Consider the following 17,171-nt stretch of genomic DNA (forward strand, 5'->3'; position numbering starts at 1 on the left):
GAGAGAGGATCTGAAGAGCTAAACAATCAGATTTTATAAGACTTTTTCTGATCCTTCTTGCTTTTAGGTGTCTCTTAACAAATGACTTTGTTCTTACATGTATATATGCTGTTTCCTCTGATAGAAAATAAGCTCTTTAAAGATAAGAACTGTTTCATTTCCATTTTATATTCCAATGACCTGGTGGTATAATTTTTTTTAAAAAAAAAAGAACAAAAAAAATTATCCAGTACTGTAAAAAATAGGTAGACTGGGATGTAAGAGACTTGAATTATAGACCTGGTTTTACAAATTTATATGTAAATAGATAAGTTCCTATAGAAAATGTAGTGTAGATTCTGGACAGAATTTTTAGAAAAAAATGTTACTGGCCAGTAAATTTTGTACTTCTCCTATCCCCTAGCAAAGTATTCCAAGTATAGTAAGTGCTTAATAAATGTTAGTTTAATTAAATTTAGAAATGTTACTTGAAAACATTTTTAAAAGCTTTTATTTTACATGATATGCTATGATGGAGTACTGGAAGTCAGAAACCTGAATTCAAATTCCGCTTTTGTCGGTCAGTAAACATTTATTAAATACCTTCCGTGTGTTTGTAAGGCAGTGTGGTAAGTACTAGGGATACAAAGAACCGCACAAGATAGTAACAACCTAGTGGAGACAACCAGCTAACAAATATGTTCAAGCAAACTAGGATATTAGCAGAAAGAAAGCACTAGAGTTAAGAGGGAAAAACTTTCTCCAAAAGCTGTGACTTGAGCCATAGAAGCTGGGCAGCAGAGATGGAGAAGGAAAGCAATAGAGGGATGGGGGACAGCCAGAGAAAACTCCTAGAATGGAGTCTGTAGAACATCAAGAAAGCCAGTGTGGCTGGATTGAAAGAGAGAGGGGAGATAAAATAAAAGCCTGGAAAGGTTGGAGGAAGGGACTAGTTTCTATAGGGCTTTGAATGCTAAACTCAGGATTTTGTATTTGATCTTGAAGGTGTTGGGGAGCCACTAGATTTTATTGACTATCAGGGTGATATGGTCAAACTTGCACTTTGGAAAATTGTCACTCAAGTGGCTGAATGAAGGACACAGTAGAGTAAGGAAAAAGTTGAAGTAAGGAAAGATTTGAAGTAGCAAATCTACTTTAAGATTTACAGTAATCTGTGTGATGTGCTGAGGGTTTGCACTAGGTTAGGGGCAATAACAGAGGAAAGAAGGGGAGTATATTTGAGAGATTTCAAAGGTGAAATTGATGGGCTTTGATAACTGATTATATATGGATTGTATAAGGGAGAGAGTTTGAGGGGAAGAGGAATTGAGAATGACCTACCTTAGGAGCTTGAGGAGATGGGAGATTGGTAATGCCTTACTTACAGGGAAGTTGGGAATGGGGAAAGACTAGCTGAAAGAGAACGAATTCAGTTTTGTACTGTGAATTTTAGATATATCTCCTGTGTACCCACTTAGAGAAGTCTGAAAGGCAGTTGGCGGTTTAAGTTTAGAGGTCAATAAAAATTTTGAACAGGATAGTGTAGATTTGAGAATTATCAGCATAGAAATGATAATTTAATCCTTGGAAGTTGATAAGGTCCTCAAGTGAAATAGAGAGGGAAGAGAGGAGAGGACCCAGCACAGAATTTTCAGGGGCACTTACAGTTAGATGTTGAGGTCTGGAGGAGGCTCCAACAGTGGAGACCAAAGAATGTAGGAGGAGAACCTTAAGAGAGCCAGATGTTAGGACTATTCACAAGTTGTTTAATTAACCTCTCTGAGCCTTAGACAGCTCCTTAAGAGAAAGTATGATGAATTTTTAGGTATTTAACTATTAATTGCATGTAGAAATTAATTTATCACAATACTCTTTATGTATGTAATTTGATGAAACAAAATGCATTTTACTGATTATGCTTGAAAAATAAGTATAATTAAACATATTCTATGTCTCAGGTATGTTATGATTTGGGTGCGGTTTACTTTCAACAAGGTTCTACAAATTCAGCTGTTTATGAAAATGCAAGGGAAAAATTTTTCAGGACCAAAGAATTGATTTCAAAGGTAAATATGTCAGTAAGATTTAGCGGAGAGAGGTGGGTGTGGGAATTGTATCATTTATATTCAAGTCAATATAGTATTTTTCATAATATTGTTTGGAATTGTATTGCAGACATGTGTAATTAAATCTTAATTTTTTTACTAATCAATCAGGATTTTGAATCTTCTCTTTTGATATTTGAGTTTATTGGATGTGTAAATAACAACTCATATCTATTCATTTCTCCTTAGACATGTTGACACAATTTGAATGTTCTTAAACCTGAACTTATTTGAACCTTAACATTTCCTATTGACCTAGAATAGGCTTCTTAAACTGAGTTGTATCCCCACATATGGGGTTGCATAAGTGAATTGGAGGTCATAAAAATTTGGCAACAGTATAAGGTTTCACAATGACCAAAAGTTAATACAAAATCAAATGGCAATGAATCCAAGGTGGTTTCAGCATGTGCTTGCCTGGGTTACACCACGAGACTTTATTATAGCCTTGCTTCTGAGCACACAACAGGAAGCACTTTATACTGCACATACACAAATGCTGCCAGAAACCCCTTGGATCAGATTTGAGATGGGATTGAGTAAAAATCTCTTAGATGAAAAGTGTTGTGACTGGGAAAAAGAGGCCCTGATCATTTTTCACTCTCAGTTCCTTTTTGCCTAAGAAATTTTTACTTGATTCCAAGTATGTAGATATATAAAATAGGTTTACAAATTAAACATTTGCTGATAATAAAACATAATTTTGTGATTCATATTTTAAATCCCTAATCTGCTTAGCATTTGACTTAGCTGTTAGAGTCTTTTATTTTTTTCAATTGCTCTCTTTACAATAATTATTAATAGAGCTTTCTTTGCTTTCTTACTTAGAGAATTTCCATTCCCCTCTACCCCAGTCTTTTGTGCTCTTTTTATTTTGTTGTTGTTTTTAAATCTCTGGCTAATTATTTCATCCAAGCTTTGAGTTTTAATGTTCTGTAGTTTGTTGATTTGTTCTTTTGAATTCTTATTTGGTGTTAACTAAACTGTCAAACTATAAACTCCTTTTAGAGTTTATATCCTCAGATTGAAAATTAAAAGCCCATGAATAGTTGTTGTTTTTTCTATGATTATTTTTTCATTATTTCCAGTTCTGTTAAAATTCAATTATTTAGGATTTATTTTTTGTTTAGAATGATATATTGGTGGCTAACTGAAAATACCTTCTTATTTTACAGATAGGCTCATTATCTCTTCATTGCTCCATAGATGAGAAGCGGTTAGCTGGCTATTGTCAGGCTTGTGATGTTCTTGCACCTTCTGATAACACATCACAACAATCAACTCCATATAGTCAAATCCATATCTGTATGAGGTCAGGCAATTTTCAGGTAAAATGCAGTTGGATTACCTTAGATTTGGGGAAGGAGGTCGACTTCATTATTTCTCAAAGCTAATCTTTGTTAAAAGACTGTTTTCTATAGCCTCCATTTTAAGGAAGGATTCAGAACATCCAGCCTTCCTAATTAAAAAATTGGAGAATTGTCATAATGGTTACACTCTTAAGATGAGATCTTTTTGAAAGGATAAAAATGTGTACATTGAAAAATAATACTGATTATAGAATATGCCAGGCAGATATAGTGGGGGTGAGTGTGAAAGGATATATGATTTTTATTTAAACTGGTCTAATATTTTTCATAATCTGTATTTGCATGTTTTGTTTCATACTGGAATATATAGTTAGGTGACAGTATATATTGTCAAAGGGGAGAATATTATAGCTAACTCCTATTAACCATTGTAAATACTTTGAAAAGGAGGAAAACAATCTTACTAAACCTTGTACTGGTGATGTACTGTTTTATTTGGTCCCACTTAGCTTCCTTTTGGATTGTCCATTATTTAACTCTTCGTCTCCCAAAAATTTCAACTTGGTCTCTGTGACTTTTTTTTTTCAGATTTTTATAAAGAAACCATTGATACAATAAAATTTGAAGTTTGTGCCTTTTGCTAAAAAAAGTTACTCTGTAAGTTTTTGAGCCCAGGATGTACTATTATTTATTTTCATGCCTCTAAATGAGACTTTAAAATCTCCTTTTTTTCTTCCTTCCCATTCATTTCCTAAAAGTGGATCATACTCTGTTTTTTGATCAATTAGAGGTACATCTGATTATATAAATAAATAGATTTTTTTCAACTGCTTGTCTGCTAAGATTTTTTTTTTGGGATGTTATTTCAAAGGTATAGAAAAGAATGTAAATGGCATTTTATATATAATTTATATATAATTATATATTTTTTATATATAATCTTTTTAAATGTATAACAACTTAATGTGGTTCAACAAATTTTACATTCCTGCCATATGCAAAGAACTGTCTAGGTATTATAGAAGATATAACAAGTGTAAAACATAGAGCTTGCCCTCAATTAACTTTAGTTTCATTGATGGCATAACACACATGAGACAATTAATGAATAATATAGATAACTAAGGTTTAAATTGGATCTAATCAAATAGTATTTATTATTAAGAAAATTGCCAGGAGAGAGACACTAATACTAAATTTGTTGCAACTGTGAAAGTAAACATTTTAACTCTAGGTATAACTTAGTATAAATTACTTGGAAATGGACTTTTGTTTTTCTTTAGAGAGGTACAGTACCTTACCTTGCACATAGCAAGTGCTTAGCTTGTGCTGTAGCAGGTACTTTCTTGAACTAAATTAACTTTAAGGATAGACTTTATCTCATGCAAACTTAGATTTTTTTGGTGGGCTGGTGCTCACAAAATTGATCTGCAAGTATCATATAAATAAATGATCTTTTGACAAATGCTGCTTAATAGCTGGCATCTGTGTTTGGATGAAGAGGACTCAAAACTTGAAAGTGATAGGAGAAAAGAATAAAATTATTGCTATGTGATTTTGATCCCATTTCATTCAGTGCTTGAATAGTCATGTGACCTGAGTCATTCAACAAACATTTACTAAGAGCCTACCAGGGACCAAGTTAAATGCTGGGACTATATAGAGAAAAACAATATGTTCTTTAGCTTATCTTGCTAAGAAGTGTTTATTGGAGCTCTCTTTGCCACAATTCACCACCCTTTCTTATTCCCTCCAAGAGACAGAGACCTGCTGAGTATAAGTCAGGAAATCACTTAAGTATGCTTTTTTCTGATTCACTGAATTGATTATTTTAAAAGTACACAGTACTGTGAGTTTTACTCCAATAAACACTTCAATCCTAACTGGAAAAGGAAATAATATAAACTTTTCGGTGTTCTCAAATTAACCACATTTTAAAATCAGGTAATAAAAGCTATGATACTTGATCAAATATTCTAATTGATAACTTCAAATGGAAATTATACTATTATTGTTTTTACATAGTTAAATTTTCTAGTTTTTCTAATTTAAGGATTGTGAACTAGATTGTGCCAGAGGTATTATAAGCAAAAGCTAATTTCAATTGCAAAGTTTTTCTTATCTATAGCTTTCTCTATTTCTATTGAGAGCTACCATCCTTCCATTTTCCCAGGATCACATTCATGAAATTATCTTTGACTCTTCCTATTTGCCTCCTATGTGATCAGTTGTCTGGTCACTGAATTGTAGTGTTATAAGGATTCCATCCTATGCCCCAGCAAGCATCTAATTTATCATATAATCAATGAGTAGTGGTAAGATGATATAATTTCTATAACATCTTCCATCTTTTACTTAGATGACACACACTATAGTTCAGACTCTCATTTCATGTCTAAAGTATATTGTACCTATCCTAGTCCAGTTGCCAGTAACTCTTATCTTGCCTCTCTAGTCTTTCATCTAGTCATCTCATCTGCCAAAATGTGCTTGCTATAACATAGATCTGCCATTCCATCTCTTGCACTGACTTTCCCCTATTCTTAGAATATATTCTCTTGTTATCTCAATCTCTTAGAATTCTTAATTTCTTTCAGAGCCCAGCTGAAGTGTCATCTTTTACATTAAAGCTTTTCCTGGTACTCCTGGGGTTTTGGTACTAGTCTTTCCTCCTACCCCAAGCTTACTTTATATATTTTGCACATATTAATAATACATATTGTTTACTCTTAAGCTTCTTGAGGACAGGCCATGTCTCTGTGTCTCCCCAGTTAGCGCTTCCTTTGTTGCCTTTAGCATCAAAATCAAACTCTTCCACTTGCTATTTTAAAATCCTTCATGGTTTTGCTGCAACTATCTTTTTATCTTGTTTCATATCACATTATTATTTTTATCTTATTTCATATCACTTATTGCACATAGCAAGTGCTTAGCTTGTGCTGTAGCAGGTACTTTCTTGAACTAAATTAACTTTAAGGATAGACTTTATCTCATGCAAACTTAGATTTTTCAATTAAAAAAATAATTATTAGAAATACAGACAAAAATGAAATAACTTGTCCCTAAGGAATTTCATATAATTCTTAGGGAATATAACGTTTACACAGGCAGTTAACACAAATTACTTGCAAAGTAATTATAGGAATGCAAAAGTACTAATCAGTGGGGAGATTGAGAAAGTTAAAAATGCCTTGCTATGTGGCACTTAGCTCTTTTTTTCCCTCCATTCAAACTGGTCTACTTGATCTTATCCGAAACCCATTATTGTTTTCCATTTCTTTGCTTTTGCATAGGCTGTCTTATCTCCTAATAACTTTTTCATCTCTATCTCTAAATTCTTTTAGGGTTCTTCTGTTCTTTCTTCCACAAGAAATATTTCTTGATCCCAGGTTTTTAATAGTCTTTCCCTCCTTAAATTGTATTCTAGGTACTTAATTTTTTAAAATTGAATTTCTCATTTATAGCCTAGATGTGGCTTTCATTTTAATTTTATGCTGTCATGTCATATAGTGAACACTTGGTCATTGATCTGATAATTGGAATTGTAGTCCTAGTTGTATGACCTTGAATAATTATGCTGAGTCTCATCTGTAAAATGTATAGAAGGGTTAAACTAGAAAATCCTTTAAAAACTCTTCTAACTTTCAGAGATAATTCCATGTGGAAACTAGCCTATCAGAAGACAGTATTCCCATTTGTGCTAATAGTTGCTGAAAAACAATGAGTGTAAAAAATTTTAGTAGAATTATTCTTTGAGGTTCTTAGTAAATTTAATTTCATGAAAATTATGTCTCTTTAATGTGTATTATTCTGTCTTTTGATCTGTGTTCTTCAGTCTTTCTATCCAGACTGTTTTGTTTTTCTTTCCCTAACTCAGGCAGTCTTCTTTGACTGGCTATAGAATAAGAATTAAAGTATGTTTTAAATTACTACTGGTATTTATTGAACAAAGTTTGCTCCCTTTCTTAATTTGATAATGAAAAAAAATCTCAAATGATCTTCCCAAAATCCTTTGCACTGCTTTTACTTACAGGGTTTTATATTATTATTTATTTACTTCAACATTTTGCTTGTCTTCTTTAGGGAGGGGAAGGTTACAATTTCAGGTCTTACAGGTAGAGAAGTTTTAATTGTCTGATATCCACTTGAAAAATAATTTCAGGAGAGAAAATATTTTTTGAATTTTGAAAGTGATACAATACTATGAATCTATTCTAGGAGGTGATAAATATATTCCTTGAAGATAATCTAACACTGAGTTTACCTGTTCAATTCAGGCAGTCGGTATTAAGAGAACTTTACCAGAAAGCTCAGCAAGGGTAAGTTTTTAATTTGAAGGATTAAACTTGTATTCAGAATAAAGGAAGGAGTACATTTTCAGCTGCTAAAAAAAAAAGCCACTTAAATTTCATCACATCTTAGAGAGTATTTTGTCCTTGGATTTGGGAGAGAATTGGATTCATGTATCAGTTTTATACAGTAAATAGACATTTCCTAGTCTGTAAAATAGCAATAGAGCTGTTAATATCTGCCTCACAGAATTGGTTTCCTGATCAGATGGGATATTGTATTTAAAGGTATGGTGTGTTTTTGTTATTGTGCAACTTCCTATGACAGGCCCAGGTTTGCTCTAAGATGGACAGAAATGCATTATCTCTGCCTTTTTTTGCATGGGCTATGAATAGGGCACATTCCTTTCTCATTTTTCTGCTGCTGGCCAAGGGAAAGCTAGTGTTCACTTAGGTTTTCATTAGATACTTGGAGAAAACAAACTTAACCACTAACACTTATCAACTTCTCTTCCAAAGTATTTTGTTTTCATTTCTTCTCACCGAATTGCAATTGTCAAGATTCAGTACCTTACCTCCTCTTTCCTCAACTTCTCTAGACTCCTAACTGTCTTTCCTCTGGTCTTCAAAAGAGTCTCACTATCTCAGGCTCCTCTACAAGGTACCAGTTATTGAAGGAGGAGGCCATTCTAAAAATGGAGTGATAACAGAGGGTTGCGAGCACAACTTCAGGCAAAACATGTCCAGTAGTGTGAGCTACGGGAATTTTGCTGAAAAGCTGCCCTCAGTCATTACTTGTACAAAACTTTATGTTGGTGATTACTAGTAGCCTGCTTGGTTTAGTAGCACAATTGGAATTCTATTTTCCTTTCTGATTTGTGATTTTTGTAATTTATTATAAATCATGGTTGGGAGGGATCCTTCCTTCTTTACCACCAGTAATAACAACTGGCCAGCTTCCACTGTCAAGCAGAAACATAGCAACATTAGTCTTGGTTCTAGGCCAATTCACAGAGCCATTATTCAGTGTCCAATCAGGCAAATCAACCTAGCCAACTCTGCTCAGCACCTGAAGAAGAGCAAGTACCAAGCCAGTGAAACCACCACCACTTATGACTACCATCTGTCCTCAGACATTAATAGAGATAGCTCAGGACCCTGAGGTTCACCAAGAACCTGGGGGGAGCAGCATTGCTTCTAGTCCAGTGCCCTTAACCATCATCCTGGGAAGTGACCCTTTGCTTCTGCAAAGGCTACAATCACAGCTATTGAAAACCCCGAATAGAAAGTTTTTGCTACCAAACTCCTTTGCCCTTTGCACCAATGTAGTTCAGCATCAGAAATTGATAGGATTTTATCAGTGGAAATGACAGTAAAGAAGATGATATATCCTAAGGACCATGATACTTTTCCATCTGACATATCTGAAATCTTTTGTTTGTTTTATTGCTTTGTACATAGTAAGCACTTAATGCTTTGTTTATTCATTTCTTGGAATTTTCTTCTGTAATTTTCAGAACCCTAGGGCTTTGTCCTTTATGTACATGGGTTATTAACTGGTACACAGGGTACATTAGTTAAGGGAGTAAATTACCAGGTCGCCTTGGCACCGAGGAAACTAACCTTTGTTTTCAAGCTCCCAGACTTGATTTTCACACCAATTAAATTTGGCTAAGGCTTTCCCTATTAGTGCCATAAAGAGCAGTAAAGATCTAGTTCATTTAAAAATAAATGAAAAATAAATTTTTAGTTTCATAATTGTGTAGTTTTAAGAGAATTTTCACTTTGTGTTTTGCAGAAATGAAGCTCTCGATGAAATCTGTTTTAAAGTTTCTGCCTGTAATACAGTACGGGATATACTTGAAGGTAGAACCATTAGTGTACAGTTTAACCAGCTATTTCTTCGACCTAACAAAGAGAAAATAGACTTCCTTCTTGAGGTAAGATTTGAGTCCAAATTTTCCATTTCTATAGTTTAAAACTTAATGCCCAACTTTTAAAAGTTTGACAGTAAGTGTTCTCTTTTTTTGTTCTTTATTTACATAGAATAATTTAAATTTTTGCTAAAAAGTATTTAGATCTTATTATTTTCTCCAGATTGTTCATAGGACTATATAAAAGCATGTGTACACAGATGAATCATGATTTTTTTTTGTTTTTATAGAAAACTGCTGTACACAGCAATTAATACCTTATCATTGATCTCTAAAGCTTTTTAAAGAAACTTAAAATTTGTACATGTGTACCATTAATACCCAAAATGCAGCCTGCAGTAAAATGTTTAAATGTTAACATGATTCTTACTTTGCATTACTAAGATATTTGATGCTAATTTTATACTCATCTTGAAAATTAAAATAATATCATTTGGAACTCTTAATGTCTTATGTGAAAAAAAGAGTTGGTTTTTTTTTTTTTTTTTGGTGGGGGGTGTGTGTGTGTGTGTTTTAGAACAATTGCATAATCCTGACTCACGATTGTAAAAGACCGATAACAAACCTTTTGTTAAAGCTTTTGCTATGTGCTAGGCAGTAGGATAGGCTCCAAGGATATAGAAGTATATACAAATTAAAGGGTAAGGTAAGGGAATAAGCTTTTATTAAGTGATTATTATGGGCCCAAGCAGTTTTAGAACTATTTTTAATGCCAATTAAAATTTATTTCCCAATTTGGAAATCTGCTTGGAATAATAAATCAGGGACAGCTAGGTGGCACAGTGGATAGAGCACCAGCCCTGAAGTCAGGAGTACATAAGTTCAAATCTGGTATCAGACACACTTCCTAGCTGTGTGACCTGGGTAAGTCACTTAACCCCAATTGCCTCAGGGGGAAAAAAAGAAAAGAAAAGAAAAATAAACCACAATTACATTGTCATTACATTGTCTGGTTAATAGTTTGAGAGCAAAACTAATTGAATGATTTTAGTGAATATTCTCATTAAACTCTGATAATCTATTGTCACCATTCTCTACCAAAAGGATATTGCTTTCTACAAGAGAACTGTTCTTATTAATTAGTTAGTTCTGGAAACATTCTGGGCTAGCAGTAGCTATGGGTGCAGTGAACTAATTAATTGCTGTCTCCTGAAAGAGAATAACTATGTTGTTGATTCTGATCATATTGTTTTATGCATATAAATGCCTCCTTTTGTTGAAAATATAATTAAATTTTCTTTTAATAATTGGAATACGAAGCTTTTGTGTTTTAGTACTGCTTAACTTATGTAACTTGCCTGCACTGCAACGTTCTTTAAGGTTGAGGGGACACTTACGTGTCTTTTGACATTATATAATTGTCCCTTTGTTGTAACTTTCTCTGTCTCTTTTTCAGTATATCACAAGTTGGCATAAGAAATTAAATGGGAATTTTTTTGGAGTTCTGTGAAAGGCACAAACACATGGAAGTCAGCAGATAACCCAGAAAAAATTTAGGAATTCAGAAATGTATAAAATATATGTATAGTATCAGCATGTGTTATCTTTACGATAAATATAGCAAAATTTTACAATAATGTATTATTGTAAATATTCCACAAAAGAAGAAAACATTCATTCTTCTCTGATACGAAAAGAGGATAAAAAAATTTTATGCATATTTTCCAGATTGTGGGGGCAGTGAATCCCTAATCCCTACAATATGAAAGGGATAGCTGTGTAATGTCTTTGTTTTAACTATAGCCATTCATATCCCTAGGTATGTTCAAAGTCAATAAACTTGGAACAAGCTTCAGAAACTTTGAAAGAAAATATGGCTGCTTTTCTAAAGTAAGTGTTTGATTTCATGATTTTTAATTTTCAAAATAGTAAATACTGTATAAATTCTTGTTAAATTGTTTTATTTAGTATTTTCTAAAAAGCAGATAAATACAGTAGATTGTTCATATTTTGTTTGTTTATTTATTTTGTTCAGTTAGCTTTTTTTTTTTTTTTTTTTTTTTGGCAAAGCATGTGCATTGGTAATTTTTCCAACATTGACCTTTGCAAATCTTTTGTTCCAAATTTTCTCCTCTTTCCTCCCACCCCCTCCCCTAGCTGGCAGGTAGTCCAATACATGTTGTACATATTTCTACAGTTATATTGCTGCACATGAAAAATCAGATCAAGAAGAAAGGAAAAGAAAAACTGAAAAAGAAAACAAAATGCAAGCAAATAGCAACAGAGAGAGTTAGAATGCTATGTTGTGTTCCACACTTCATTCCCACAGTTCTCTCTCTGGCTCTCTTCATCACTGAATAAGTGGAACTGGTTTGAATCCTCTCATTGTTGAAGAGAGCCATGTCCATCCAAATTGATCATTATATAGTCTTGTTACCATGTATAATGATTTCCTGGTTCTGCTCATTTCACTTAGCATCAGTTCGTGTAGGTCTCTTCAACCCTCTCTGTATTCATCCTGCTGGTCATTTCTTACAGAACAATAATATTCCATAGCATTCATATATCATAATTTATTCAGCCATTCTCAAATTGATGGGCATCCACTCAGTTGCCAGTGTCTTGCCACTACAAACAAGGCTGCCACAAACATTTTTTGCACATGTGGATCCCTTTTCTTCCTTTTTAGATCTATTTGGGATATAGGCCCAGTAGAAACACTGCTGGATCAAGGGTATGCACAGTTGGATAACTTTTTGAGCATAGTTCCAAACTGCTCCAGAATGGTTGGATCTGTTCACAACTCCACCAACAATGTATCAGTCTCCCAGTTTTCCCACATCCCTTCCAATGTTCGTCATTATCTTTTCCTGTCACCTTAGCCAATCTGACAGGTGTGTAGTGGTATCTCAGAGTTGTCTTAATTTGTATTTCTTTGATCAATAGTGACTTGGAGCATCTTTTTATGTGACTACATATAGTTCTAAATTCTTCATCTGAAAATTGTTTTTTCATATCCTTTGACCATTTATCAATTGGAGAATGACTTGAAATATTAAATAAATTTGAGTCAATTCTCTATATATTTTAGAAATGAGAACTTTATCAGATTCTTTGGATGTAAAAATGTTTTCCAGTTTATTGCTTCCCTTCTATTCTTGTTTGTATTAGTTTTGTTTGTACAAAACCTTATCTATTTTGAGATTAATAATGATCTCTAGTTCTTCTTTGGTTACAAATTCCTTCCTCCTCCACAAATCTGAGAGGTAAATTATCCTGTTCTTCTAATTTGTTTATAATATCATTCTTTATGTTTACATCATGAACCCATTTCAACATTATCTTGGTATATGGTGGTAGGTATGGGTCGATGCCTACTTTTTGCCATACTAATTTCCAATTTTCCCAGCAGTTTTGGTTAAATAGTGAATTCTTATCCCAAAAGCTGGGGCCTTTAATTTTGTCAAATACTAGATAGCCATAGTCATTGACTGTTTTGTTCTATGGACCTAACCTATTCCACGGATCAACTTTTCTATTTCTTAACCAGTAGCAAATGGTTTTGATGATTGATACTTTCTAATACAGTTTTAGATCTGGTACAGCTAGACACCTTCATTTGCTTTTCCTTTATTCATTTCTTTGAAATTCTTGCTCTTTTGTTCATCCAGATGAATTTTGTTATTTTTCTTAGGTCAGTAAAATAGTTTCTTGGGAGTTTGATTGGTATAGATTGTCCATAGTTAAAAAAAAAAATTTATTGACTTTTTTTTGACATTGCTTAAATATTACTCCATATCTTTCTCCTTCCCCCATCCCAGAGACCATCCCTATACAGAATTATTATTTTTTAAAAAATTAATATCTTATTTTATTTTATAATAACTTTATATTGACAGAATCCATGCCAGGATAATTTTTTTACAACATTATCCCTTGCACTCGCTTCTGTTCCGATTTTTCCCCTCCCTCCCTCCACCCCCTACCCTAGATGGCAAGCAGTCCTATATATGTTAGATATGTTGCAGTATATCCTAGATACAATATATGTTTGCAGAACCGAGCAGTTCTCTTGTTGCACAGGGAGAATTGGATTCAGAAGGTAAAAACAACTCGGAAAGAAAAACAAAAATGCAAATAGTTCACATTCGTTTCCCAGTGTTCTTTCTTTGGGTGTAGCTGCTTCATTCCATCATTTATCAATTGAAACTGAGTCTTTGTCAAAGAAATCCACTTCCATCAGAGTACATCCTCATACAATATCGTTGTCGAAGTGTAAAGCGATCTCCTGGTTCTGCTCATTTCACTTAGCATCAGTTCATGTAAGTCTCTCCAAGCCTCTCTGTATTCATCCTGCTGGTTACAGAATTATTTTCTAAAAAATAAAAAAGAAGAGGAAGAAGAGAATAAACATTCAGCAAAACTGATCAGTATTTTGAAACATCTGACATCACATGCAATTTTCCACACCATTTGCTCACTATTTTTGCAGTGTAGGGAGTGGAGGTGTTTTTTATTCTCTCTGCTTTTTTTATCTGAACATATTGTTTATAATTTAGCAGCATTTATTTTATATAATTTTGTGATTTTTCCATTTACATTGTGGTAGCCATTGTGAATATTGTTTTCTTAACTCTGCTTATTTCCCTTTGCATCAGTTCAGGTAAGTCTTTGCAGACTTCTCTATATAAATCATCATTTCTTTTAGCTTAGATTCATTACTTTCATGTACCATAATTTTTTTTAAATTAATGCCTTTTTTCAGAATACAATGCAAAGATAATTTTTAACATTCACCGTTGCAAAATCTTATATTACAGATTTTTCTCTCTGTATTCTTCGTTCCTTGAATAGCAAGTAATACAATATAAGTTAAATAAACCATATTTTTTTTAGTCATGATAGGCTGTTTTGTAATTTACATGTTTTATTTTTATAACTTTATAATTTTTAATATTATCTGGATATATTTTTTTTCAGTATTTTATTTCATTAATTGCTTTTTACTTGCCTCTACTTTTGCATACTACATTACTACATCCAGTTTTAACAACCATGTACAATTTTGGAATCTGTTCATAAATTGTTGATTTTCTTAATATCTTTGCATTTCACTATTTAAATTGAGACAAAGTAGAAAACTTTACCTCAATAACTCTGAGTCATAGAATTGGCAACAAAATGTTTTTACAAAGTTAAGTTGCTCATATGTTTATTTTACAATATTTCCTGCTAATCTAGAAATCTCTGTTTGGGATTGGATGATCTTCAGTTTGTCTTTATGATTTCTTCTCATGAACTCTTCATTACATTGTTGAAAGATGATGAACAGAAGCTACTTATAGAAGAAATGAGGAAAAGATCACCTAGAATAAATCTGTGCACCAAACCTGTAACTTCATTTTATGATATCCCAGGTCAGCTTATAACTTTTTTGCTAAATATTCAATTTTTTTTTCCCCATTTACAGTTTAAATTTGCATTGGAAAATAATGTGAAGTTCTTTTATTTCATTTTTCTATGCAAACCATATATAAATTTTTTAACCTATTAGCCATTTTTAAGCATTAGAGTGATTAAGAAATCTTTGTGTATGAAAATTTGCAGGGTGAATGACTTTGTTGCTACCTTTTACTGAATAGGGAGAATGGTTAAAGCAAAAATGCTAGGTTTCTCTCTGTCTTCTTAAAGATTTCTCCTCTGTTCCTTTATTAGTCCTTCATCCTTCCAAACCTTTACTGCTAGGGCTCCCCAGTGAATTCTTCTCTGTTTAGCATATGTCTCTTGGCAGTGCTCATTACCTTACCTTCAACTATTGTTTTTTAATGCAAATGGATCCCAAATCTTTGTCTCCTTTCTTAACTCTGGAGGTCTTCAAAATATACCTCTCTCTGGATGTTCTAAAAATGTCATTTAGTTTAACATAGAAGTTAGCAAGTTCCTGTTCAGTTTTATACCCCATGAGCTGAGAATGATTTTTACATTCAAAAGTTGTTTTACTGTATTTAAAAATGTAACAAAACAACAACAGCAATGCCAGAAAACAGTTTTAGCTCTCTGGCCATCTAAAAACCAGGGGAAAGGCTGTTCTAAACACTTCATTGTATAGATAAGTTAGCAAACGAGCACAGGGATCTAGTATTCTCTCTACCAACAATTCTCGAAGTATGGTCTTTGGACTTCTTAGGGTCTCTAAGATCCTTTCAAGGGGACCAAAGACTCAAACATATTTTCATAGTTTAAAATATTTTCATAATTCATCTTCAGTTTGTTTCAAATAACATATTTAGGAATTATTTACCTATTAAGAAACTCACCCCTTTTCTAATTTTCTGTCTTTTTTGAGGCTAGATTTCTTTATGTCCTCTAACAGAACAGCATCACAACAAATTGAATATAGAAAAAGATAAGACAATCTAGTAGTCTTTTTTTAAACCAGACATTAAAGGTTTTTTTAAAAAATTATTTGTTGTAATGCAGTTATTATTTTTAAATGAATTGATAAGTATTTTAAAATGTGTCCATTTTAATTTAAAATACAGTAAATATCAATAGATTTAACCCACTTATCCAAAGCTGTTTATTGTGCTCAGTCATTTATAGGATCATAAAATGGTCTTGAGAGGAGAACATTTGAGAATCACTGCTCTATACCTTTCAGTTAGTCATGTAACTAGAGATATCTGCTGTAGAATATTGATTAGGAAAGCCTCCCTTATTAAACTAAAATCAGTTATGATCTCAAAATTCATGAGTAGATTCCTATAAAAATTTTGTTGAAATGGAAAATAGACATGTAGATTAGTAATTATTAAATTAATAATATTAGGGGGATGGGGGGAAAGGGGTCTAAAGACTTTTCCCCAATGTTTATCATCCTCTTTAAGACTAACATGAGAGATCTAATGACTCTATTGTAATTTATGATGACTAGAATTAGTTGTTCTCTGCCCAGTTCATCCTTAAATGTCTTCAAGGAGACTTTGCCTAGATTCTTACCAAATTTTATGTAAAGTTTTTCCTCCTTCTTAACCATTTTGTGAAAAAATACTGATTATATTCTGTCATCCCTATCTGTGAGATGAGTTTATATATATATATTTTTCTCCTATTCCTCCTTGCCTAGCAAGATTAGTTATTTTAGACTCTTTTGTTCTTGCAGTAGGGATTGATTTATGTTGGATGAATTCCTTTGGGAAATGCTGAGAAAAATTCAAGTTTATATAGATCACATTAGAGTTGTCTCAGTTCTAAGTATGTTTTGAGCTTTGGTATGACAGGTCTGATTATATAGAGAAACTTAGTTTGGAGATAACTTTCACATTAATAGCTAGACTTTTCTGTTTAAAGTTTTTATATATTCATGTTATTGTGTATTCTACAAGCTTTTGACCTCTCATTTGTTAATTCTGGTCCATATTTTCTACCATATTTTTTTTTTTTGCCCACTTTGCATTATAGTCACTAAGTACTGAAGTTTATGTTAAATTTGGAGAATTCTATTAAATTTTTTTTCTTTTTTTCTTCTCTCTCTCTTTTTTTTTTTTATTATTACAGCTTTTTATTTACAAGATATATGCATGGGTAATTTTTCAGCATTGACAGTTGCAAAAC

The 17,171-nt window shown here is 32.7% G+C and overlaps 1 protein-coding gene across 1 annotated transcript in view; it reads left to right on the forward strand.

Moving 5' to 3' along the window:
* The window catches only part of INTS8 (integrator complex subunit 8), a 65,507-nt gene that overhangs the window by 11,014 nt on the left and 37,322 nt on the right, over positions 1 to 17,171 (forward strand). Inside the window, exons 7-12 of the mRNA XM_051970866.1 lie at positions 1,938 to 2,045; positions 3,260 to 3,412; positions 7,613 to 7,713; positions 9,482 to 9,623; positions 11,377 to 11,447; positions 14,799 to 14,974. Coding sequence (XP_051826826.1) covers positions 1,938 to 2,045; positions 3,260 to 3,412; positions 7,613 to 7,713; positions 9,482 to 9,623; positions 11,377 to 11,447; positions 14,799 to 14,974 — 751 coding nt within the window. The remainder of the gene's footprint in view (positions 1 to 1,937; positions 2,046 to 3,259; positions 3,413 to 7,612; positions 7,714 to 9,481; positions 9,624 to 11,376; positions 11,448 to 14,798; positions 14,975 to 17,171) is intronic.

Source organism: Antechinus flavipes, chromosome 1, assembly GCF_016432865.1.
Source record: "Antechinus flavipes isolate AdamAnt ecotype Samford, QLD, Australia chromosome 1, AdamAnt_v2, whole genome shotgun sequence".
Lineage (NCBI taxonomy): Eukaryota > Metazoa > Chordata > Mammalia > Dasyuromorphia > Dasyuridae > Antechinus > Antechinus flavipes.